This window comes from Anarrhichthys ocellatus, unplaced genomic scaffold, assembly GCF_004355925.1.
Source record: "Anarrhichthys ocellatus isolate YVR2014 unplaced genomic scaffold, GSC_Weel_1.0 scaffold12, whole genome shotgun sequence".
NCBI lineage: Eukaryota > Metazoa > Chordata > Actinopteri > Perciformes > Anarhichadidae > Anarrhichthys > Anarrhichthys ocellatus.
The window spans coordinates 8,970,515-8,993,786 of NW_022280042.1; the positions used below are offsets into that span (position 1 = coordinate 8,970,515).

The 23,272-nt window shown below is 47.3% G+C and overlaps 2 protein-coding genes across 7 annotated transcripts; both read left to right on the top strand.

Annotated features, from left to right (window-relative positions):
* Nucleotides 1–55: 55 nt before the first annotated feature.
* On the top strand, nt 56–14,798 carry als2b (alsin Rho guanine nucleotide exchange factor ALS2 b). 6 transcript variants are annotated; one of them, XM_031852181.1, is made up of 35 exons: nt 56–168; nt 614–656; nt 989–1,134; nt 1,323–2,275; nt 2,572–2,929; nt 3,626–3,809; nt 4,125–4,221; nt 4,316–4,393; nt 4,482–4,712; nt 4,892–5,063; nt 5,151–5,340; nt 5,423–5,488; nt 5,611–5,773; nt 5,989–6,120; nt 6,242–6,370; nt 6,482–6,505; nt 7,494–7,564; nt 7,881–7,947; nt 8,059–8,255; nt 8,336–8,401; nt 8,485–8,583; nt 8,798–8,962; nt 9,057–9,168; nt 9,441–9,518; nt 9,595–9,728; nt 9,824–9,988; nt 10,076–10,190; nt 10,696–10,853; nt 10,943–11,059; nt 11,143–11,319; nt 11,405–11,462; nt 11,668–11,729; nt 11,839–11,988; nt 12,142–12,238; nt 12,351–14,798. In XM_031852181.1, the coding sequence occupies exons 2-35, from the start codon at nt 643–645 to the stop codon at nt 12,387–12,389; spliced, it is 5,064 nt and encodes a 1,687-aa protein (XP_031708041.1). In that variant the 5' UTR covers nt 56–168; nt 614–642; the 3' UTR covers nt 12,390–14,798. The 6 variants fall into 6 exon arrangements, with proteins under 6 accessions (XP_031708041.1, XP_031708038.1, XP_031708042.1 ...); XM_031852178.1 differs by having other exon boundaries at nt 6,242–6,505; XM_031852182.1 differs by lacking the exon at nt 6,482–6,505.
* mpp4b (MAGUK p55 scaffold protein 4b) lies at nt 14,222–23,162 on the top strand. Its single transcript, XM_031852159.1, has 23 exons — nt 14,222–14,315; nt 15,351–15,447; nt 16,237–16,346; nt 16,436–16,557; nt 16,639–16,716; nt 16,810–16,893; nt 17,135–17,266; nt 19,400–19,481; nt 19,760–19,845; nt 20,142–20,216; nt 20,289–20,485; nt 20,562–20,620; nt 20,738–20,755; nt 20,842–20,883; nt 20,971–20,991; nt 21,117–21,131; nt 21,391–21,432; nt 21,559–21,732; nt 21,848–21,928; nt 22,059–22,152; nt 22,359–22,467; nt 22,597–22,731; nt 22,941–23,162. Exons 1-23 carry the CDS (start codon nt 14,222–14,224, stop codon nt 23,127–23,129), a joined length of 2,136 nt encoding a protein of 711 aa, XP_031708019.1. The 3' UTR covers nt 23,130–23,162.
* Nucleotides 23,163–23,272: the final 110 nt, after the last annotated feature.

A 23,272-nucleotide genomic window follows, 5' to 3' on the forward strand; every position in this document is an offset into this window, starting at 1 on the left:
TTCGCCACCAGGTGTCGCCGTTGAGTAAAATCAGTTTTGAAGCAGCAGCCGCAGAAGAAGAAGAAGTCCACTCTGTGTCAACATAAGAGATGAACAGCCAACGTTTAGCCGCTAAACTATTTAACGGACGTTTGTCTTTCTTGCCTGTCTGAGTGAGCACATCAGCCGGTAAGAAAGAGTGTGTTTTTATTCATTAAGTAAATATAAAATGAGACACCTGTGGTTTGAGCTAGTTAGCTTATTAGCTAATGCTAGCTAGCCAGATTAACGGTTACCTATTAGCTAACAACAGCTAGCTAGCTTAGCAATAGATGGAAACACCTGCCAGCTTTTGCAGGTAATTAATGGTGTTTTTTGGAGTAAATTTTGCATGTTAGAAATATATTTATTACACATGAAAATTAAACTAAAACTGCTTTCATTTTGACATGACTATGGTGTTATGGGTCTTTCCCCTAACATCCAGTCTTCTTAACATTGACAGCAACATATCTTTATTTATATATATATATATATATATATATATATATATATATATATATATATATATATATATAAAACTAGCAGGATTGTTTCCCAGCTCTCAGCTAATGAGGTGTGTTTTGTTTGACAGCAGCAGAGATGGAGACATAAACCCCACTGATGGAGAGGAAGAGGTAACCAAGGTCCTCCTAAAGAGGATTATGTTTGCTTAACCTTTGCTTTCACATCTGGCTGGCTGTGATCACCATGTGACAAAACCGCCTCCACTTCTGCTATCCCTCCACCCACAATAAAACAGCTGCAGGAGGGAGGATGAAGTGTTTGTCTGTACTTTCTCTCATGTTCCGGTTTGTTAGATGGAGAACATTATGTTCCTATGATGCTTGTAATTCCTCGAGAAATTTGTGGACTTTAAAAAGAAAAATGTTTAATCCTTTTTACGAAAGAAAATACTAAGAAAACCATTAATTTTGCTACTCGTGTTTCTGATCGATTGCTCTCTCAGCTCTGGGGATGACGGCGCTGGAGAGCGAGGCCTGCTCCACACCTGGAAGGGCTACTCCTACAGCGTCACCCCAGAGAGGCTGCTCCTCCGCGGGCCGGTCCTTCAGGTGGCTCTGGGCACATGGCATGGTGTTCTGCTGGTGGAAGGTAACGTCATTGTTTTTGGCTTATTTTTGGTGTATTTGCATCACAAATAGACTGTAGAGAGTAAACAGGAAATGAGGGATGGTTTGTGTTGTATTTTTTGCATAATAGATGTTCCACAACTGAGAAAATTAACCTTAAAACTGCAAAGTTCCTCTATGATCTTGGTGCTGTTGTTTCTCCCAATTCAGGAGGGCAGGTGTACAGTTTTGGGGAGTTGCCGTGGAAGCAGAGTCATGTGCCCGAGCCGGCAAAACCCACCCTGGAGAGCGCGCTCAGTGGCCAGCTGGTGGTCGCTGTTGCAGCTGGAAGCTTCCACAGCGGGGCCATGACAGAAGATGGTGGCGTCCACATGTGGGGGGACAACGCCGCGGGCCAGTGCGGCTTGTCGGGCCTCAGCACCGTCCCCAACCCGACTCCGGTCGCTCTGGTGGACACTGACACAACCCCTCCGCAGATTGTCCCGGTGCTGGAGCTGGCTTGTGGGGAGCAGCACACTCTGGCGCTGTCGGCCCAGCGGGAGGTGTGGGCGTGGGGCAGCGGTTGTCAGCTGGGCCTCAACGTCGCCGTCTTCCCTGTCTGGAAACCACAAAAGGTGGAGCACTTGGCGGGCAGGTATGTATTACAGGTGGCCTGCGGGGCCTCACACAGCCTGGCTCTGGTGCGCTGCTTGGGCCCCCAGGACATTCACCGGCCCCCGGTTGACAAATGCAGACAGTGTAATCAGCTGCTGTTCACCATGACGGACAAAGAGGACCATGTCATCATCTCTGACGCACACTACTGCCCCCTCAGTATGGAGCTGACTGAGGATGAGGTCAGGCTGCAGGCACCTGCTCTGACACAAGGCCTCAAAATGTCTCCGTCTGAGCCGGTCCTCCCCTCCCATACCTCCACCTCAAACTCCCCACCACCTACTAGAGGTGTTGACCCTACTCAGGACTCAGAGAAGAAATCAGCCTTGGCCAACGGAGCGCTGACGGTCGCGGACTCTGGGCCCCCGGCTCAGTCTGGAGGCGGTGTCGTTTTGGGGGTCAAGAGTTCCCCGTATCCAGATGAGCAGGCCGTCAAAGACTATCTAAAGAAACTGTCAGAGGCTGAGCAGATGGATAAAGCGACTGCTGGAGGAACGCACACTCTGCTGGTGAGTCGGACTGTATCATACAATCATAAAGTACCATTAGGGATCACCCTAACGTTACATTTTGAGGAATAACAGTGATACTGCCAGAAGTACTTGCAGCACTGGCCTCTGCTTCCATTAGCATTTCTTGTATTACAACATAAAAAATACAAAGTCTGCAGATGATGGTGTTGCGAGTCCTTCGGTAGATTCACAGACTTTACACCTGCTTGTGTTTTAGACAACATTTAGGACTCCAGACTCCTCTGCCACTCTCATTTAAACATTTGACCTTTTATGATTTGTTTCTCTTCCAGCCCTCAGCAGGAGCCCTGACCTCCTCCACGCTCAACAGCCTGGTGGCCTCCTGCGCCTCTGCAGTGGGCGAACGGGTCGCCTCCACCTACGAGGCCTTGTCCCTCAAAAAGATGATGAACTACCTGCCCTCAGGAGTGGCGAAGGCAGGCGGGCCGGCGGGGCTGACGAGTGTCGTTGGTGATAACACAACGGAGCGTGTCCGCCTGGAAGACTCCATGCAGGCTAAGAAGAGCTCCAGCACAGGGGACATCCGCGGGGAAGAGGCGGAGGGTCTGCGGCGCCACCTCTCGCTACCAGGACTTCTCTCTCAGGGTAGATACGCTGTTCACCTCTTATCCACCTCCTATACTCTGCTGCGTAAGTACTTCTTACGCATGGTGTGCGTGTGCGTGTGCGTGTGTGTGCGTGCGTGCACTCCAGGCCTCCTCATCCAGCTTGTATGCACGGCAAAGGCTGGTCCTCGTGTCACACCTTTGAGTCTTTTATATTCTTTGTGTGTCACCTCCATCTAGCTGGATAAAGGAGGAGACAAGAAGTCTGTAGTGAGACCTTCTCAGTAGAATTTGAAGGCCTTCTGTCGTTATTTTCATCAATGCTGCACATACGTCTTTTTTGTAGGGCGTAATGACTATTTTCATATTAAGTTGTAACTTAATAAACCAGAGAAAATACTATTTTTAAAATGCTCCCAAAGGAAATCACCGTGTCATCGCTCCATGATCAACTGAGTCGAAATTAGTATGAAGCAAAGACTTTCATGACTCCTCTGTATCTCTGTTTGTTAGCTGTGTGACAGCCTGTGTTTGACGTGACCCGCCTGATCGTCTCTGCTGTTTCTGCGCGGCCATGTTTTTGTTTTGATCACGCACATTGATTTCTTCTGCTGAAATTTGCACCTGCGATACAGAAATATGTCCCCATACACATTGTGTGTGTGTGTGTGTGTGTGTGTGTGTGTGTGTAGTGATAGCCTGAAGCCCATTTAAATATCTTGTAGTGGAGGAATAAAAGAAAACATTAAGGAGCACATTTTTTGTGTCTTTTCACCCAAAGTGTCCCCGCGGCTGCTGAGGAAAGCCTGCCGCCCGTGGATGCGTGCAGTGGCCCTCACTCCTCTGGGAGGGCCGGTCCCAGAGGTCCCGGAGGCCCAGGAGGTGTTTCCCACCCTGCAGACGGAGGTGTGGAGTTGGGGCCACGGCGAGCACGGACAGCTGGGACACGGAGACAGTCTGGCTAGGTTGGAGGACGTCTCTTTGGCTCTGAATCGGGAAAGAATAATAAGCTTGAAACAACAACACAATGAAAAGATATGATGAGAAAGGAAAGAGCGTCAGACCAAGGAAGGAAAGCTTGTCTATCAGGCTAAACACGTTTTACACTTTTTAATACTTAATTGTCTTATATATACAGTAATTGTCCTAAAACATGCGTTTTGCGTCTCACATCCTCTTTTTTTTTTTTCTTCTTCTACGAGACCAAACTTAATATGAAAGCACTCAAATGTAATGACAACACTGGTGTGGTGACGGTAGTGTGACGTGTCTGTCTGCAGAGTACAGCCGCTGTGCATCAAGAGTCTGAACAGTAAGGAGGTGGTGCGTGTGGCGGCCGGCGCTCATCATTCCCTCGCTCTGACTGCTCAGTCTCAGGTGAGTCAGTGCTGCTTTTTACCCGTAAACATTTTAAAAGAAACAGTTTTACATTTACTTTTCTATCCACGTGTATATTTTACCAATCCTCCAGGTGTTTTCTTGGGGAAGTAACAGCTTTGGTCAGCTTGGACACATGGAGTCACCCAGCACTGTCCCCCGCCTCGCAAAGGTGAGGAAACCACCCCCCGTACGATGCAAACACACACACAGATACAGAAAGCCTTGAGGTTCATGTTCCTCTCTGCTTCCCCTCCCAGCTGTCGGAGGGGATCCGGGTCTGGGACATGAGTGCTGGAGAGAGACACACCCTCCTGCTCGCAGACGGAGACTGCTTCCGGCCCATCATTTATTACAGCGGGCAGCAGGTCAAAGAGGAGGCGGAGGAGATCCCCGCCAAGGAGCTGGGTCAACAGGAAGAAGAGGAGGAAGAGGAGCAGCAAGCGGGGAGCTACACCCAGCAGCCTGTACTGCTGCCCTTCTGCATGGACGTAAGCACAAAGTGAACTGACTTTTTACCCAGCTTTAAGCCACATTTTTATTTTAACTGGATGAAAGATTTTAGTCAGCGAACGTCTAGATCTTAATTTATCAGAGAGACAGGTTAGAATCCTAATATGAACGCATAACAAACACAGAGTCTGTGTCTTCTCACCTCTCTGTCCTCCAGCTTGGTTATGTGAGCAACGTGTTTGCGGGCGGCCAGCGCTGCGTGGCTCTCTCCGATATGAACGTGATGGGCTTCATCGCCAGCCTCCACGAGCTGGCCTCAGCCGAGAGGAAGTTCTACTGCAAGATGTGCAACATCAAGACACAGATAATACGCCCCCTGCTGGAGATGGGTAAGATTACCTTCAAGGGAAATCATCTTTCTTCTTTAGTTTTCGCCTCGACCGAAATGTTTCTGTTCGGTCGCCGTCCTTCTCCAGAGGCTCTGAGTTCGGCCCTCGGCCAGACGGCCACCGGGCTCCTGCACACTTTGATCGGCCGATTCAGCCTCTTGTGTCACCTGACGGGGCAGCACGCCGCCAGCCTCACCGCCAACCTGCGGCGCGTTCGCGACATCAACAGTCTGCTCATCCTGGACAACGCCAGCATCTTCCTCGACTCTTACACTGAGTATGTGATCACTATTCTGATCATTTCAGTGCTTGCAGGTCCTAAAACAATGGATTTCTGACACTTGTCTTTCTCAACAAAGGTACTGCAGCGCTGTGGGCAACTTCCAGGTGATGGGAGGTTTCCAGACGCTGACCAAACCCTCACTGTGAGCACACACTTCTTCATCCTCAAACCCCAGCTTTGATAAGATGCTGTGACACAATAATGCGACCATAAACACAGATAACACATCACTCTAAATGCTGACAAAGCGATTTCCTTTTGAAGAGATTTCTTTGGGAAGAATCCTGAGCTGCTCATGAAGCTGTCGGAGTGCAGCGAGGAGAACCCCACCACGGCTGACCTGCTGGTGGCGCTCTTCTACCTCCCGACTCGCCACCTTCACGAATACGGCCGGCTGCTGCTCAAACTGGTCACCTGCTTTGAAGTGGTGGGTGAAACAAGATGTTTTATTTACTGTTATTGACCACTTAAAGGATTCTGGTCTAACCTGTTGGTGAACACAGATTATTAACAAGTATTGGTGTATTTTATCTTCAGTGTTATATTGTTTTTCCTATTGCTTTTGCTGTAATTTCTTGTTTATCTTGAAAGATAATATTAACTCTTGTTTTTCACGTTGAATTTGTATCTGCATGTTGTCAGTGCTCCAATGACTACCAGAGGCTGCAGGACAGCTGCTCCAAGTTCGAGGCTTTGGTCCTCCAGCTGAAGAGAAAAAGGAAGGACGCCGACTACACCTTTCATTTCTGGAAGAGCTTCCCCGGCAAAATGACGGTAAACTCGCCGTGTGTGTTTGTTTGTTTTCATCACCACAACAAGCATGTCCTTCCCATCGAGTCCTCGAGGTGTCACATGATGTCACGTATGGCTGAATGGTGTCATTGTGTGCCGTCAGGACTCTCTGCGGAAGCCTCAGCGCCGGCTGATCTGCGAGAGCAGCAACAAAGCGCTGACGCTGCAGAACGCCGGGAGGTTCTCCGTCAACTGGTTCATCGTTTTCAACGACGCTTTGGTTCACGCACAGGTCAGCTCCACACACACACACACACACACTTTTCATCTCGTGCTTCATATTTCAGACACTTTAACTTGGTGTGTTTCAAGCGTCTGTATGTGCTTGCCTCCGTGCTGTCAGGGCGTGGCGCCTTGTAAAAATCTTGTAAGTATGCAGCCACAAAAGCAACTGTCAGCACGGCTACCTGTCTCCCCTGTCCCCACTTTCCTTATCGTGTGTGTGTGTGTGTGTGTGTGTGTGTGTGTGTGTGTGTGTGTGTGTGTGTGTGTGTGTGTGTGTGTGTGTGTGTGTGTGAGAGAAGGGCTTAGGGCTCTGTGTGAAATACAACACGATAAAACTAGTGAAGTCCTATCTGGGCTTGAATGAGGTTGTGTCATCTTCTGTTCTTGCAACATTCATTCTAAAATAATAATTAAATCAGGGTTTGAAGGACAGGTTCAAATTTGATCTGATCTGATTCCTGCAATTTGCACAGAAAGCATTCTTAATCTACGACACACACGTGTGCAGTGATACTCGGCCCTATCCCCACCTTCTCCCTCTGCCTGCTCCCCACCTGAGGGAGACTGCATGGACGGATGAACAGACTGTAACCAAGGCTCAATAAGTTTTAATGCATGTGGTACACTGCAACCAGCTCTGAATACACCTGTACAAATACAGTCAAGGAGTATTTGTTTCCTGTTAACGCCTTGGTTCTTACTGTTAACCGATTTGAAAGGTACCAACAGTTTCTGGTTCACTTCTCCAAAGCAGCTTCCTTTCCCGTCTCCTTGTTTGTCTCCTTTTCCTCTCACTTGTTCGCTTTAAATTTGCGTTGCTCTCCTCTAGTCCCCACCTGTCCCGTGGTAGTCCTGCACATTCCTACATGTCTGTACTTGTAAACATTAAATGCTGTGAAGGTGAGAACAGAACTCCAGTTTTCTGGGTTTAGGTTGTAAAATCTGAGGCGAAGTGACAGTAACTGGCAAAAGAATGTTCCTCTTGTTCATGGAAGGCTGTAGTTATCGGCGTATTCGTAGCAATTAGACTCCAGTTACTGTCCCTCAATGTGGTCAGATATGTTCATACACTCACCGTTCCCTTCTTTCTTCTCCCCTCTTCCCTTCTCTTCCATTCTCCATGTGTCCAGTTCTCCACCCATCATGTCTTCCCCTTGGCCACGCTTTGGGTGGAGCCGATCCCAGAGGAGAACACTGGCCTGTAAGTCTAATACTGGAAAAATAATCATTTGTAGATTTCTACAAACCTTTAGAAATGCACATCTTCTCAGTCTTTTACATATTGCAATAATTCTGACTTAATCTTGACATTTCTTTTAATACTTCCTCTCAGATATCCCTGTCTCAGTATATGCCTGTCACATACTGTATCTTATGTTCTGTATGTATATGACATTATGTGACAACTGTGTGTGAACCACTGGTTGTTTCCAGTACAAAACGGTTTGTGTGTGTGTGTGTGTGTGTGTGTGTGTGTGTGTGTGTGTGTGTGTGTGTGTGTGTGTGTGTGTTTGCAGACATGGATTGAAGATGATCACACCAGAGGAGACGTTCACCCTGCTGGCCTCCTCTCCCATGGAGAAGGTTCATCTTTTAATGCCACTGACTGACAAAATGCTCACTTTAAAAACCCTCAAATGAACCGGACGACTGCGTGTCATCCTTCTTAATAAGTGTTCTTGTATCTGTCTCTAGACCAAGTGGCTTCGCTCCATCAACCAGGCGGTGGACCAGGCCCTGAGCGCGGCGGCGCAGGACAGCGCGTCAGTCGGCTCGGGTCAAAAGCTGGAGCCTCCCGTCTCCAGGACGGCCTCGTACACGTTTTATAAGGACGGGCGGCTGAAACAGGCGAAGTACGAAGGATGCTGGCTCGCCGGGAAGCCCAACGGCAGGTTAGACACGCATGCTTCCTGTCTGCAGTTTGGTAGAACTTTAAAATACCGATGTGTAGTAATGATTGATGGTTTTTCAGAGGCGTGTTAAAATGGCCTGATGGGAGAATATACACGGGGGCGTTCAAGAACGGGCTGGAAGACGGGTGAGCGCTCGTATTCAGTGTACGTGAGCCTCATCGTGAGTCGGGTGATCTGTCTCTTCATGCTTCGTCATGTGTTTCTGTAGCTTTGGGGAATTCTTGGCTCCCAATAAGACGCTCAACAAGAACGATCAGTACCTCGGCCACTGGAAAGACGGCAAGATGCACGGCCTCGGGACATACAGGTGTGTATGAGAATACCGAGTCAGGAGCTCTGTTGTCCATCAATCTCTGTGGAGGGTCATGTTATTATAAACCCACTTTCTTCTGTATTTCACAGCAAATGTGGGAAAATACTTTCGTGCTTATTCAGAAATTGGCGTGAAAGAAAGAGGTTGTTCAGCAGTGCACAACGCTGTCGCCCGGAGGGGGTTTGAACTTCCTCCCGTCTGTCTGCAGGTACGCCAGCGGTGAGGTTTACGACGGATCCTTCCAGGACAGCATGCGACACGGCCACGGCATGCTGCGCAGCGGCAAGCTCAACACCTCCTCCCCCAGTGTCTTCATCGGCCAGTGGCTGCAGGACAAGAAGACCGGCTACGGAGTCTTCGATGATATCACAAAGTACGTCTTCAACACAGTCAGGTTAACAGAACGGCTGCGCCACACACAGCAGGGAAAGAAAGTTGATTTAATTCGCAGTTTTCTTCCTGCACAGAGGGGAGAAGTACATGGGCATGTGGCAGGATGACCTGCGGCAGGGCACCGCCGTCGTCGTCACTCAGTTTGGACTTTATTATGAAGGAGCCTTCAAAGATAATAAGATGATGGTGAGCACTTTGATTTTATCAGACTTGTGTTGATTATGAAGGTCTGACGGGGACCAAAGAAAAGTAAATAAAGACAGACTCCTGCAACGAGTCCTTCTCCTGCATCTGGTGCTGTTAATGTAAAAGTAGAAATCAAGATGGTAGTCATAGGTAGAGTAACAGCACTGAGTCTTGTTTTTAGCTCATCAGGATTTTAGAACAAAGGATATTGAAATGATGGTGGACAGGAAAGAAGAGAAATCAGGGAATGAAGGGAGATTATTGTCTTTTAGGGAACTGGGATCCTCCTGTCAGAGGACGACACCACGTACGAGGGGGAATTCTCTGACGACTGGACCCTCAATGGCAAGGTGACGAACAAAACATATTGAAGTATTATCATCAAGACGTTCGTCAGTGTTAATGTACTGATTGCTCTCCCCTCAGGGAACGCTCACAATGGTAAACAGCGACTACCTGGAGGGCTCCTTCAATGGCGAATGGGGCTCGGGCCTCAAAGTGACGGGGTCCTACTTCAAACCACACCTGTTCGACGCCGACAAGGACAAGACCCACGCTGTGTAAGCTCACAGGGCGTCTGAAAAGAACATAAAAAATATTTAATTGGAGTGAATTGACCGGTGCTTGTCGTATACTTGTGTGCGTGCTGTGGCAGGAAGCTGGGGCGTCTGTGTGTGTGCGCGGAGGACAAGTGGCAGGCGGTGTTCGAGGAGTGCTGGAGTCAGCTGGGCTGCGAGGAGGCGGGTCGAGGAGAGAACTGGAAGGCCTGGGAGAACATCGCCGTGGCCCTCGCCACCAGCCGACAACACATCCAGGACAGGTACACGCACACTTAGCAAGTAATACAATGAGCAAGGTACAGCTACCTTTAAGGGATGATGCAAGTGTTTGTTTCTGTCTATCCAAGTCCGGAGATGTCTCGAAGTCACAGCAGAACCCTGGAGAGTCTGGAGGTCATCCCGCAGCACGAAGGACCGATCACGATGGAGAGATATCACAGCATCCGCCTCTACCTCCTCAAGGTAAGCCCAGCGACCACCCCGACCACCCCGACCACCCCTCACCTCCAACAACAGACTCACGGAGCTCAGTGTGAACCTAAAGTTGTAATTTTGAAATATCTCTGGGAGGCTGACTGTACAAGTATTGTGTCTTGTATTTAGACCAAAACGGTGATTGAACATTTACATTTTAAACTGAAAGTAGCAAGTTCTGGGTTGTTAAGTTTCTTCGACTTTTATTCCCATGAGCTTCTTTTCCAGGAACTAGAAGGCCCCTTCAGGCCGTTGTGGTCTGTTTTCACCACCGCCGCCACCAATTAAAAATCAAATTACTCCGCATGATTGTGCATGACTACTGCCGCCAGCAACATTTCCAAAAACTGACCACATATTGGGAATATAAACGGTTACCTTCTTTCCTGAAATTGTATTAAACTGAGTGACCCTGTGAATCAAATGTAACTTTTTCTGAGAAAGCAGCAAGTTGTTTTGGCTTGTAAGAATGATCTTTCTCTACTTCCTCCAGGCGTGTGACACCCCGCTCCACCTACTGGGCCGGCTGCTGGAAACCCTGGTGGCGGTCTACAGGATGACCTACGTGGGCGTCGGAGCGAATCGTCGGCTGCTGCCTCAGGCTGTCAACGAGATCAAGTCTTACCTCAACCGCATCTTCCAGATTGTCCGGTAGCGCACAGTACTGCTCATAGCTTCATTTCGAACTAGACAGGGATAGATATTTGTTTTATTGATGCGTGTTCTTGTGTGCTCTGCAGGTTTCTTTTCCCAGACCTGCCAGAAGAGGGCGGTCTAATTCCCGAGCCGACCACCAGCCTCCAGGACAAGAAGGAGCCAGGCTCGACCGATGCCCCACTAGAGTCACCAAAACCTGGGTAAAGACCAGGCCATGTCCCCTTCTTGAGGCCTTGGTGGCTCAGAGTTGGATCACATTAAATCCTCTTGTGTGTCTCCTCAGTCGTGTGGTGAGCAGCTCGGCTCTGCTGCTTCCCGTCCTGCTTCCTCGTCTCTACCCGCCGCTCTTCACCCTCTACGCGCTGGACAAGGAGAGAGAGGACGACGTCTACTGGGACTGTGTCCTCCGCCTCAACAAGCAGCCCGACCTGGCGTTGCTCGCCTTCCTGGGTGTTCAGCAGTACGTCACACACTGGCCACTGCAACAGAGGGTCTTCATTTAATGATTTCCGTGTCAATCCTAAACGATTACTTCCTCTCCTCAGAAAGTTTTGGCCAGTTTCCTTTCCCATCTCCATGCCTGCACTCGGGGAGAAGCAGCAGGTATGTTAACTTTAAGTGCAAGAAAACACAAATGCTGCTATTTTATTTAGAGCCACACAGTTGATTGATTCATGATCGTTCATTAAACAAATCTGATGAAGGAAGTACAGTTTGAGTGAGAGTTTGTCGGCTTATCAGACGCCGAATCACTTGACAGCGGTTTATGATACCACGTGATCGATGTAAACCTTGTTCTGGTCTCCAGGTCCTCTCGAGCACCAAGGACGCCTGCTTCGCCTCTGCAGTGGAGACCCTCCAACAGATCAGGTACGGCTCCACTCGACAACTTTAAAACCCATCTCAAGTGCTTTCGTGTGCTTTTAATCTTAGAAAAGCTGCACTGTGTTTCCTGAGTAATTCCGTCGTCTGTTTGCAGCACAACATTCACACCGTCGGACAAGCTGCAGGTGATCCAGCTCACTTTTGAGGAGATCACGCAGGAGGTCCAGTCGCTGCTGAAGCAGGACTTCCTGTGGTCCATGGACGACCTTTTCCCCGTCTTCCTCTACGTGGTGCTGCGCGCACGGTCAGCCACAAACCAAATGAAATACATCAACTTGTTTGAACTAGGCCAAGTTCTCTCTTGTTGACCCCTACATACTATTCAGTGTTTTTCATTCAGAAACAGCAGTTTCAGAATCTCTAAATTGTATGAAACATGCAAATATTTTGTTCTCAGAATCAGGAACTTGGGGTCAGAGGTGAGCCTGATTGAAGACCTGATGGACCCCTGCGTGCAGCACGGAGAGCATGGAATCATGTTCACCACTCTAAAGGTATCACGCACACATCTGTCAGTAAATAATTCACTGTAAACATTTATAAATGCATTAAACCCACTATGCACTGGTCTTTATGAGCTTTTATTTGTGTTTTTTCCACCTCCAGGCTTGTTACTACCAGATCCAGCATGAGAAGATCACTTAAGACGAGCGTGGCGTTACTTCCTGCGGTCCCAGCCTACTACCACAGCCAATCAGAGGGCCAGGATCAGCCAGGCTTCAGGATGACTGATGCGAGCAGCGGCCAATGGGAAGCAGAGGATCATTTGTTGACAGCGCCATCTGCTGTGGGACCTCCTCCTCCACACTCTTTCCCATTTTAACGACCTCTACCAGGCTCTTATCCACTGCTGATGAAGGTACACATGTGAATATTGTCCGTGTTTTCCTGCCAGAGATGAGCCACTTCATACCGTCCAGTTTAAACTGTCCACAGCTGAAAGACTTCTTGTGGGAAATCCTAATGTATGATACCTGGGACAAAATTCAAGGTTCATACTAGTGTTGTTTTTAGTGCCAATGGGAGTGGTTTGTTCTCTGGTTTCTCTGCTCCCACTCAGCATACTGTGAGACACCAAACCTCTTTTTCTTCCTGCAGAAGAATCCGTTCTTTCTGCACGGAAAACAACCTTTTTATCCTGCAGTGTTTCGGGTCATTTCCGCCTCTTGTCATTCACCTCACACCTACATGAAGAAACGGACATAACCAGGAAATAATCTCATGAAAGCACGTCACTTTACGAGATTGACCAACTTTTTATTATTTACCATCCCTGTCATCTGAGACGGCAGCATATTTATTTATAGTTTATCAAGAGAAAAGACTTCAAGGATGAGCACTGACTCGTTGGTGAACAAGCTCACATCTGGTTCATTTTCCCACCTCACAGCTGCTTTTCTTTGGGAACTCTTGGGGCTAGTTCACAGCGATGTTTGACACTGTGTTATAAATGTAAACTGACTCTAAATGATACTTATATTCTCCTGTTACACCAGCTGGCAGCAGAATATAGTCAAACCCAGTTAGTGGCTAAATTAGCCGGCTGTAACTTCTAAAGTTTACACGGACGTTTAGTTCCCCGGCTTTAACAGAAACTACGACGAAGGTAAATCATGAGGCCTTAATGCAAAACCAGGCTGAGGAAAAGACAATCTGACAGACATGTGTTTGTTTGTGAGCCCAGTTTTTAGTGTAACACATACTGACACATCACTACTGTTCAGTAACAATTATGCATCTCCAAAGTTGGTCATTTGGGATTTTTTTAAGATAAACTGAAAAAGTAAGTGTTCCTTTTTTATAAAATGCAAAATGATCCTCAAGTTAAATAAACCGTTGACAGTAAATGCAATGCCAGACGGCTGATTTGGAGATGCATGTTTGATACATTTGTCTTTTTTTAACAGTGGGTTCCCCCTTCAGAGATGATCTTTGTATTGTTGTGAATAACACAGTGTTCATTGCATGCACCGTATGAAGGTCTTACTACACCTGCTCACCTGTAAAATAATCAATGCAGAAGGTAAAACGTGAGCCGGGCAGCCGGTTTAATGTAAACTCTGTTTTTATAGATGTGATGTTCAACGCTGATTCTCTGCACCATCTGTTAAAGCTAACTGTTCTTTTTTTAAAACCACTAGCTGTCAGACAGTGTCGCTTATTTGTGATTTGCGTCCCACATGCCAGTTTATAAAGGGCTTAAGAGAGGATTCAGAGGATGACCAAGCCTTTTTCTCTTTATTTTAATATCACGGCTTTTGTTTCCTCCGATGGTTTAACAATAGAAAAGCCGGTGGATCAGAAGCCTCTTTTAGCTGAGGCTGCTGTTTTTCCCTGCAGGACTTTTGGAAACCTAGCATCATAAAATAGATGTCAAACGGTTACATTTAATTGTAAATGTTGGGTAAAGGTCGGGCGCAGTAATAATACAAACGATTATCATAGGAGCTGTTGTGAAATGCTGTGAAAGTCACCAGATGTTATCTGAGTGTATGGGCTTTAAAAATGATCGTGATGACGCTCTCCAGCCCCTCTTGTTACTGCTGAGACCGTATGTGCCCGACACTCCAGGTATCACATTATTTTATCAACCAGAGACTTTAGGTTTCCTGCTGTTCTTTGACTTCCTGTTCAGTGTGTTGTGTTAACTCTGACATTACCGTCTCACTAACCTTTCAGGTCGCTGCTGCTGCTTAAAACTAAAGGAAAAAGTAGGATTTTCAACCAAAACTGACTTGCAAACCAAACACAGAACAGTAAATGTATTGTAACAGCTGTTCCTTAACTGACTCGCTGACATGAAGTGGTATTTTAATTCCAAACTGAAGATAATATTCATAAGCTCATGTTGGGTTCATGTCCTCAACACGTTCACTCTGAAAACGCCTCACATACACATCGCATTGTGTGTTAACGTGACTGTTTATTGGTTCACATTTTGTGTTTCAGCTGGCTGACATGAGTCCCACATGTCTTTTACATGATGTCAAATGTAGTGTACCTTTAAATGATTACAGACGGCAATAAACTCGTTTGATGGACGTTGCTAACTAATCTGCTCCGACAGTTTGATGTGATTCTTACAGACATGAACTGGAATGAGGATTTGCTGCTTCTCTCTGTTTTATATATTTGTGTTTTTGGAGTATTTTCTTACATTTCATAGATTAAACGATAAAGAGTTTTTCACTTTTAGTTGTAAATGTTTGTTTTGCAGATCACGAGGAGCTCTGGTTTTTAAATCCTCTCAGCGTTGCTCTTTTTTGAGACTTGGAGGGGAGAATGTATTATTTTCATCAGGTGCAAAGAGATAATCTTAGTGTTTTGGGTCCAATAGGGCATCTTGGGACTTTTCAGATGGTGGGAGGGAATATTTAGTTGTAGTTCTTTGGGAATAAGATTACCAATCAGGACATTACCCACATTCCTCACAGATTTCGGGGTTTGAGGAAGGAGACCAAAATATGTCCTCCCCATTAACTCCAGCTGTTAAGGCCGCATATCCTTTAATTACTGACTAGAGTCTTAATGCAACCTTTACATTTCACATCTCCCTAACTTTGTCCCTTTCCAAGAACTTAAAGCTTTCCTCTAAACTGTGAATAGTCTTCATCACCGTCTTTGTCAGAGTCGCCTCCTCTCCACACAGCTCCTCCTGCGTGCCGCTCAAAGCTAAGAAGATTTGGCAGCAACCAGCCAGCCGGTGAGGGAGGAACTGGCTTCCGGTGGCCAGAGGCGGGCGGCTCACTTGCCTGGGATTAAGTGGGATCGGGAGAGATTACAGCCCTCCCCCTTCCCCCCCCCCCCCATCGTTCCCTGCAGCTCGATGAAAGTGCAGTGCTCCGGCTAGTCTCCGGGGAATATTATCCCACCATATATACATTTTCCTGCAAGTGTTGGTGCTAAACCCTGCAGGAGCTGGAGGATAAGAGCTGGTGGCATCCTTCAGGATTCAGACATAACGGTAAGATGCTTTTATTGAAGAGCGAAGGGCTTGAAGGAAGGCCACAGGGATCATCCTCTCCTACTTTAACTAGTAACCTCTTGAGGAGCTCCTGTTTTATTTCTTATTTAACAGTTTTTGCCTAAACGCTCCACATGTCTTTCCAATGTGTTTGTAATGGTTTATCTAATTAAGGATATGAAGGTTATATTAAGAGTTTATCACCCTGTTTTCTCTGTCAGTGTCCTTGTTATTGATCTAATGTTGCTTTTAATTACTTTGCAGCTGAGTTTTTTACAAAAGAAATAACAGATTGTGCTTGATACTGGTCCTTGCTGTCCTGTGATGGTTCACCAGCCGGAGATTAGGGTCTGCACATCTCTGTGTTGACATCACAGTTGCTCTTACGAGCAGCCGTAAAGTGTGCCATTAACCCCTGACCCCCATTCACGCTAACCACCTCCCTACCTGATCCGACTGTCTCTGCATGTCGGTTGGTTTTCATACATATAAATATAAAACATCCTGAATTATTAGTTCATCTTACAGCCCGTATTCCGGTCCTTGTGAGCAGCTGGTTGTGGTTGGGGGTCCAGTGACCATGAGGCAGGCGGTGGAGGCTCAGGTGTTGAACCCCCACTGTGTACTAGGAGAACACGGTCAGTAAGGCGACTTCACTGGTTTACTACGTTAAGATACCTCTTCAGCTTTCTGTTCACACTCTGAATGATCCACCGGTGTGTCGCAGGCCTCCGTCAGATCCTGACTGATGTGATCCAGGAGGTGAGGCGCTCGGTGAATCAGGACATCGACGGCGCAGAGGTCCTCCACAGTCTGCTGAACGCCTCCTGGCTGCAGTCGCTGCTCAAGGTCTGAAAACACACTTGGTACTAACCGTTTTGTTTTCTTAAATACTGCTTTTGTAGTTAAAGTTCAAAACATTCTTTTCAGGTTCATGAGTGTCTTCAAAGGTCCCTGAGAGATTCTCCCGCACCAGCTCTGGACTACGCTTCAGGACTTTCCCTTCAGGTCACATTTCAGATTGTGTTTTATTAATAATTTGTTGCTCGTATTCATTTTGTTGAGGTTTTTTTTAAATGGTGGATATGTGGTTCGTTGTAGTTGCTGATTGACATCAGAGCGCTGCCGGGCTGCTCTGAAGACGCCAAAGAGCTCTACAGCCTCCTGAGACAGCCGCACCTGCAGGTAACACCTATTCATGTCATGTACGGGCAAGCTGAGAAAACCAGCTTTCAAACAGCATCTCATTTATGTCGATGAATTATTCATTTTTCATTACATTTACATCTAAATACACTGTATTTAAGTGTAGTTTCCTACATTTTTCGTCTGTCTTTCTGTGTAGAAATAGTAAAACAATATCTTTCATAACCTTGATTTGTTATTATCCACCAGCGCAGCAGATTTTGATCTTCATGTTTTGCAGGCTCTCCTCTCAGCTCATGACACGGTGGCCCAGAAGGACTATGAGCCGGTGCTGCCACCGATGCCGGACGACCTGCCGGACGACGAGGAGGCCACCAGGATCGTCTGCCTGGTCAAGAACAAACAGCCGCTGGTGAGCTTCAAGGCTCACGTCTCCTCTTTACTCTACTGAAATAATAACATACATTTTTTTTTGAATAACCATGCATACATTTCAGCAGATAAACTGGACCACAATAGAGTCCAAGCAGATGCTCGTGCGTATTTCTTTTTTTATATGTAGGCTGACTGCATTGAATTTAATAATCGTCTGTTGATGCTACAGATCTCCGATCAGCAGAAAACACTGAAAAAGAAGGATTTTTGAGAAAAACCAAATAGTTTGGAAGCACCTGTCATTTATAAAGAAAGTACTTATATGCGAGTCCTCTGTATGTTATGTGGGTCTTTATTTGTACAGCTCTTGTCAGAGAAAGTATTGATGTTATTGTGAGAAGGAAAAGAGATCAATGAAGCTTCAGTCCTAGTGGGAGTTCTCCACCTCTACTTGAACGTTTCCCTCTGCCTTTGAGTGACTCTGTTGTCTCACAGCTCTGCCACCACCAGAGGCTCGGGCTGCTCAGTTCATCCTCCCCTGGTGCGAAAATCTCCAGAGGGGGGCTCCGCACTCACTGGGACACCCTGAGGAGTCTGACCCACAGGAGGCTTCACCGAGGCCAGAGTCCTGCTGCTGGGAGCCTGGATTCCTTGTGGTGTAGCGTTCGCCGAGGCAGCTACCCGCCAAGTGAGCCGCTGTGTCACGCAGCAGCAGCGCGGCCGTACCCTCCACCTCGCTATAAGCCGAAGAGTAACTGTCAGACGTGCTGTCGCAAGCCGATGAGCCGGTGTAGAGTTTGTTACTCCGACCTGCTCTGGGATCAAAGCCTGAACCGCTCTGCGCCGTCGGTCTACAGCTCGGTTCTGATCGGTAAGAAAAGTCCCGTCATCCGTCTTCCTCCATCATTCATCTCAGCTACCCGTGGGTTTCCATGGATTAATGTCTGTTTTTTTCATTGGAGACGACATCGTCGAAGAGCTAGACAGTGGAGATGAAGATGAAGCAGGAGAGTCCAGCAACGCCCAATCACCGCGTCCCACAGCCCGGCGGTGGACTATGTCTCCCCCGTGTGTCACCGTACCCTACTACTCCAACGACTACCTCCAGCCAGGCCTTCCCCCCAGGCTTCGAAGCCAAAGCCCTCGCATCCACACCGCTCCCCCGAGCCCCATGCGCCCTCGCCGCGTGGTGGATTTGCCCCCGGTGCCCCCCGTGGAGCTCGCCAAGCAGGAGAGTCTGGACGAGCTGAGGACGACGGTGCAGCTGGCCGCCTGTTCCATGGAGAGCAGCACCAAAGACATCAAGCTCCTCGGAGAGAAGATGGCGGCCGCGACCGAGCGCATGTCGGAGACGGTACAGGACAACTCCCAGGCCTTGGCCCTCCTTTCTCAGGTGGTGGACCGGCTGCAGACGCTCCTCGTCGCCTCCAAGACTGACATCAACTCCCCGAAACCTGCTGAGCATGACGGCACACCCAAGAAAACTCCAAAGCGTCCATCCTTGATGCACCAGGCTGGATGTTCCTTCCCCTCACTTCAATCCTCCTCCTCCAGCTCCCTCAGTAGCTCCCTGGACGCTACCTCCACCTCTCAGGGGACCAGCTGTTTGTCTGTGTCCTGCCGTGGCTCACCCCAAACTACCCCGAAAACCAAGAACGCCCCGTCGCCGCATAGGAAGCATGCCGAGCTTCAAGCGTCCAAGCGCCTTCTGACCAACGGCCTGCTGGATGAGCCCAAGGAGACCTCCCACACTGCGAAAGGAGGTCGCTCAAACCAGCGGAAGAAGAGGAGGAAGAAGGCGACATGAGAGATGCCGAAGAGTGTCCAAAGAGTGGACTTCTTGGGTCCTTTCAAGCCGTCTCCGCAGAGTGGCAGACCTGCAAACGCACACGGTGGTAGCTGACATTTATTACGTACTTTTTGTTGCATTTATCAACGTTTTCTTTCGTCGTGTCGTGGACCATTTCATCCCGGAGCCCTCATTTCAGGATCTTCATCAGCATTCGCTTGTGTCATTGTTACTTTGTCATGAATTGAACCTTCCATTCTCCTCTTTCAGTCTTTACACCCTGCCATGACTCCATCAATTTTACTTCTCTTCACCTGTGTGTCCTCATCTCTACTTTACAGCAGCTTTATTTATTCTCTGATTTCATCTTTTCTCTTCCAGGGAGCGACGATAAAGAGAAACGAGATCACGGGGGAGATCTTTATCGCTCGGGTGATTCATGGAGGGCTGGCTGATCGTAGTGGTGAGTCTTTTGTCTCGAGGATACTGTACATCCCAGCTTTGTATAGTTAACTAGAAGTTGAAAGTATTTTTTTATGGTATATTGATGATATGCCAAAGTAGAAACTGAGAGTACTACCCTTTAAAAAGTTTGAGTTTAGCTCGATCAAGAATGAATTTAATATACACAATAAAAGAGTCAGTTTAAAGTTAACTAATGTGAAGTTTAATTACATTTTTATGTGTGTGTGTGTGTGTGTGTGTGTGTGTGTGTGTGTGTGTGTGTGTGTGTGTGTGTAGGTCTGCTCCATGCAGGGGACAGGATCATAGAGGTGAATGGTTTCCCTGTGGATGGGTTGGAACCTGAGCAGGTCATCCAGGTTGTGGTACGTCATTTTTCGCGGCTACTAAAATAATTAAAGAAGGAAAAAGAGCTATTTAGTCTAATTGTTCTCCTATTTTAATTATGTGAAACCACTAGTTAATCAACAGTCACTCACAACAATCACAGACTAATTTATTTAGAATTAAACGTCATCACAGCCTCTTAATAAATCACAATAAAATGTTTTCCTCTCAGGGCATCAGAGCATCTTTTTTAACGGGATGCATGAGCGTTAAATCAAAGTCTATGAGCCATTAATATCAGCTAATGACTTCTTGTTTCTTTGCAACCAATCAGCAAGCGAGGTCGCGGGGCACCATCATGTTTAAGGTTATTCCCATCACAGAAAGGCCGGTCCACAACCAGACGATGGTAAATCCTCCTCGATACACACATTAACACACCTCCGCCTGCATCGTGTTAACCGAACGTCTCTGGTGTTAGCTCTACGTGAGGACCATGGTCGACTACAGCCCCCAGCAGGACACGGCCATCCCCTGCGCCGACGCCGGTATGAGCTTCAGGAAAGGTGACGTCCTGGAGATCGTGGACCAGACGGACGCCCTCTGGTGGCAGGCCAAGAAACTGCCCAGCAACACGGCCTGCGCCGGCCTCATCCCCTCCTCCAACCTGCTGAAACGGTCAGGAGGGTTCACTGCTTCTCTTATTTACTGGGATGTAACTTGGTGTCATTTAAACTGTAATCTGTTGTAACAGGAAGCAGAGGGAGGTCTGGTGGTCTCAGCCTTATCATCCACATGCCTGCACACAGACCTGTAAGTTCACCGACATTTTCTTTAACTCAAAAGTCGTAGCAGTTTCAGAATCACAGCCTCTCCGCAACCTGGTTTCACATTTGGGTTTTGTTGTGTTTCATCCCACTCTTACTGAAGTGAGCACTGTAGAGGAAGGTAAGGAGATTACACCTCATTTAGCTCTGAAACTACATGATTTACATGTTGTGTTACAGATATAATTCTCCTTTTTTCACCCACAGAGGAAGACATGATGACCTTTGATGAGAAATGTGTCGAAGCAGGTAAAGCTCCGTATAATCTGTCGCACACAAACTTGCTGCATGTCTTTGCTGCTTTGTGATTAACTTGTGTTGTTTCACTTCTGTCAGACGAGGAGGCATTTGAATCTGGTAGGTAAGTCTTTGTTGACTTTGTGTGGTCTGTATTCTGTGTCACTCCGTCTCCGTCCTTCATCTGAAACATCTGTCATTGTTTCTTTTCCAAACTCTCCGGCTGTCTGACGGGGGAATGTCAGAGGAGCTCAGAGAAGGTGAGAACACCTCAGACGTTTGTAGTTTTATCTGCCTGAGAAGAGTCAACTCGCTAAAATGCACAAGTGCTTTCAAACCTGGTCCATTGCATTGTGGGAGATGTAGGATAGACACTGGCTCTGCTGTTAATTCTTCCTTTTATTGTAATGAAAAGACGGTTCAGAAGCTGCAGCAGGTTTTCCTGTAATCAAGAATATTTTCTAGTATCTTATTCTTCCATCTGCTCTCACATGTTCCGCTCTGCTTCTCTTCAACCAGAGGAGGATGACTTCTGCAGCAACGCTGAAGGGATCTACTTAGGTAAGTCTCTGCAACGATGTGACTCTTACCTGCTCTGATATCTGTTATGTTCCATATCAGAGTTTGCACAATTACTACACACATTGTGGGTAATTTGTCAAACATTAACTTTGAGTGTTCTGTCAGCGGGCTTCAGGCGCAGCACCCGTCTGTGTCGGCGGGGGTCTCACAGCACCACCCAGCCGTCCTACCACACCCGCTGCCCCAGCAGCTGCTCAAACACCCTCAACAGCCCCTACGAGGACGTGGCGCGCTATGCGCGCCACCCGCAGGACGCACACCGCCTCATCGCCCTCTTAGGTACAGTTGTTACGGTCTCATAGTGGACTATCCAACCAGTCTGATAGTTTAACATGACTTGTCTTTCTTACCAAACGTGTTTATACATTAAAAACTATTTAATTTATCATCTCAGGTCCGTCCGGTGTGGGTGTGAATGAACTTCGGAGGCGCTTGATTGAAATGAACCCCAACATCTTTCAGGGAGCCGTGCCTCGTACGTACAAATCATTTTCATCCTCCGAATTTACAATCGACTAAATGATGTGAATTAGTTTGCGTGATGATCTTTTGTTGGCGTTTAAGTGATTGTCCGTCTCAAGCAGTCACATATTTTCCTTCACCAGACACTTCAAGAGCGGCCAAAGGATACGAGGAGTCTGGCAGAGAATATTACTTCACCAGCAGAGAAACCTTTGACAACATGGTGTACAACAACAGGTACCGCTGCCTCTGCTGTGAAGCCATGGATCAGGAATGTAGTGGAGACACTGACACACTGAACACAATGTGTTCATGCTCTGTTACTAAATATAACAACGTATTTATGAGCTGTTTTATTTTTATTCATTTATGAACAATGAATGTTTAAGCATCAAGTACTAGTAACTCCTTTGTGTTTGAGTAAAACTAATGATGTGGTGTAGGTTTCTGGAGTACGGAGAGTACAAAGGGAATCTGTACGGCACCAGCATCGAGTCTGTGAGGCAAGTTTTAAACAGCGGGAAGATCTGCATCATGGACATCGATCCAAATGTAAGAGCAGCAGAGACATCGTCGTCCTCTTCAAAACACCACCAACCAGTAGTTTTTGTGCTTCTAATCGCTTTCATAAAATGCTGCACACAAAAGCTTTAATTTTAAATGTTTCATCTCTTCATTTAGGCCATTCAGGCAGTGAGGACCCACGAGCTGAGGGCTTACATCGTCTACGTGAAGCCGCCGTCACAGGAGCGCCTCAAGGAGACGAGACAGGACTCGTACATCACCACCAACTACTACATCAACCGACCTTTCAAAGTAAACTCCTCCAGGAGTTTCACAGCGTCAATCAAACTTTATTGAATTTTAAAAACAGATAATAGATAACAAGTGTGTTTGAATCAATATAAAACAGATCAGATGAAAGGAAAAATTAATGGGATAAAGAAATTATAACGTAACATAAAAAAAAGGGATTCGGTCACCGATTAGAAATCGTCCCTTTTGACTTTTGTTCCCTCCAACAGGAGGAAGACTTCCAGGAGATGGAAGAAGCCGCCCGGAAGATGGAGTCTCACTTCTCGCAGTTCTTTGACCACGTGATCGTCAACGATGAGCTGCAGGACTCCTGCGTCCAGCTGCTGACCGCGATGAGGAGGGCGCAGGACGAGCCTCAGTGGGTCCCTGCCAGCTGGATACGACCCACAACCACGTAAGACGAGGGTGGAGGCGAAGAGGACGAGAGAAATGTCACCCCATATTATCATGGCAGCAATTATTGTCATTTTCATTTTACAGATTTCTCACTGTGAAGACTTAACATGTAAAATATAGGGGGGTAGGGTGTGAAAGAAATCTA

Coding starts and splice junctions, on each gene's coding strand:
- als2b (XM_031852178.1), top strand. Junction 5,341..5,422: donor TTCCTCGACTCTTACACTGA/GTATGTGATCAC, acceptor TTCTCAACAAAG/GTACTGCAGCGCTGTGGGCA. Junction 5,774..5,988: donor TGGTCACCTGCTTTGAAGTG/GTGGGTGAAACA, acceptor GCATGTTGTCAG/TGCTCCAATGACTACCAGAG.
- mpp4b (XM_031852159.1), top strand. CDS start 14,222: ATGTTATCTGAGTGTATGGGCTTTAAAAATGATCGTGATGACGCTCTC. Junction 16,347..16,435: donor CTGTGTACTAGGAGAACACG/GTCAGTAAGGCG, acceptor GGTGTGTCGCAG/GCCTCCGTCAGATCCTGACT. Junction 19,846..20,141: donor AGCAGGTCATCCAGGTTGTG/GTACGTCATTTT, acceptor GCAACCAATCAG/CAAGCGAGGTCGCGGGGCAC.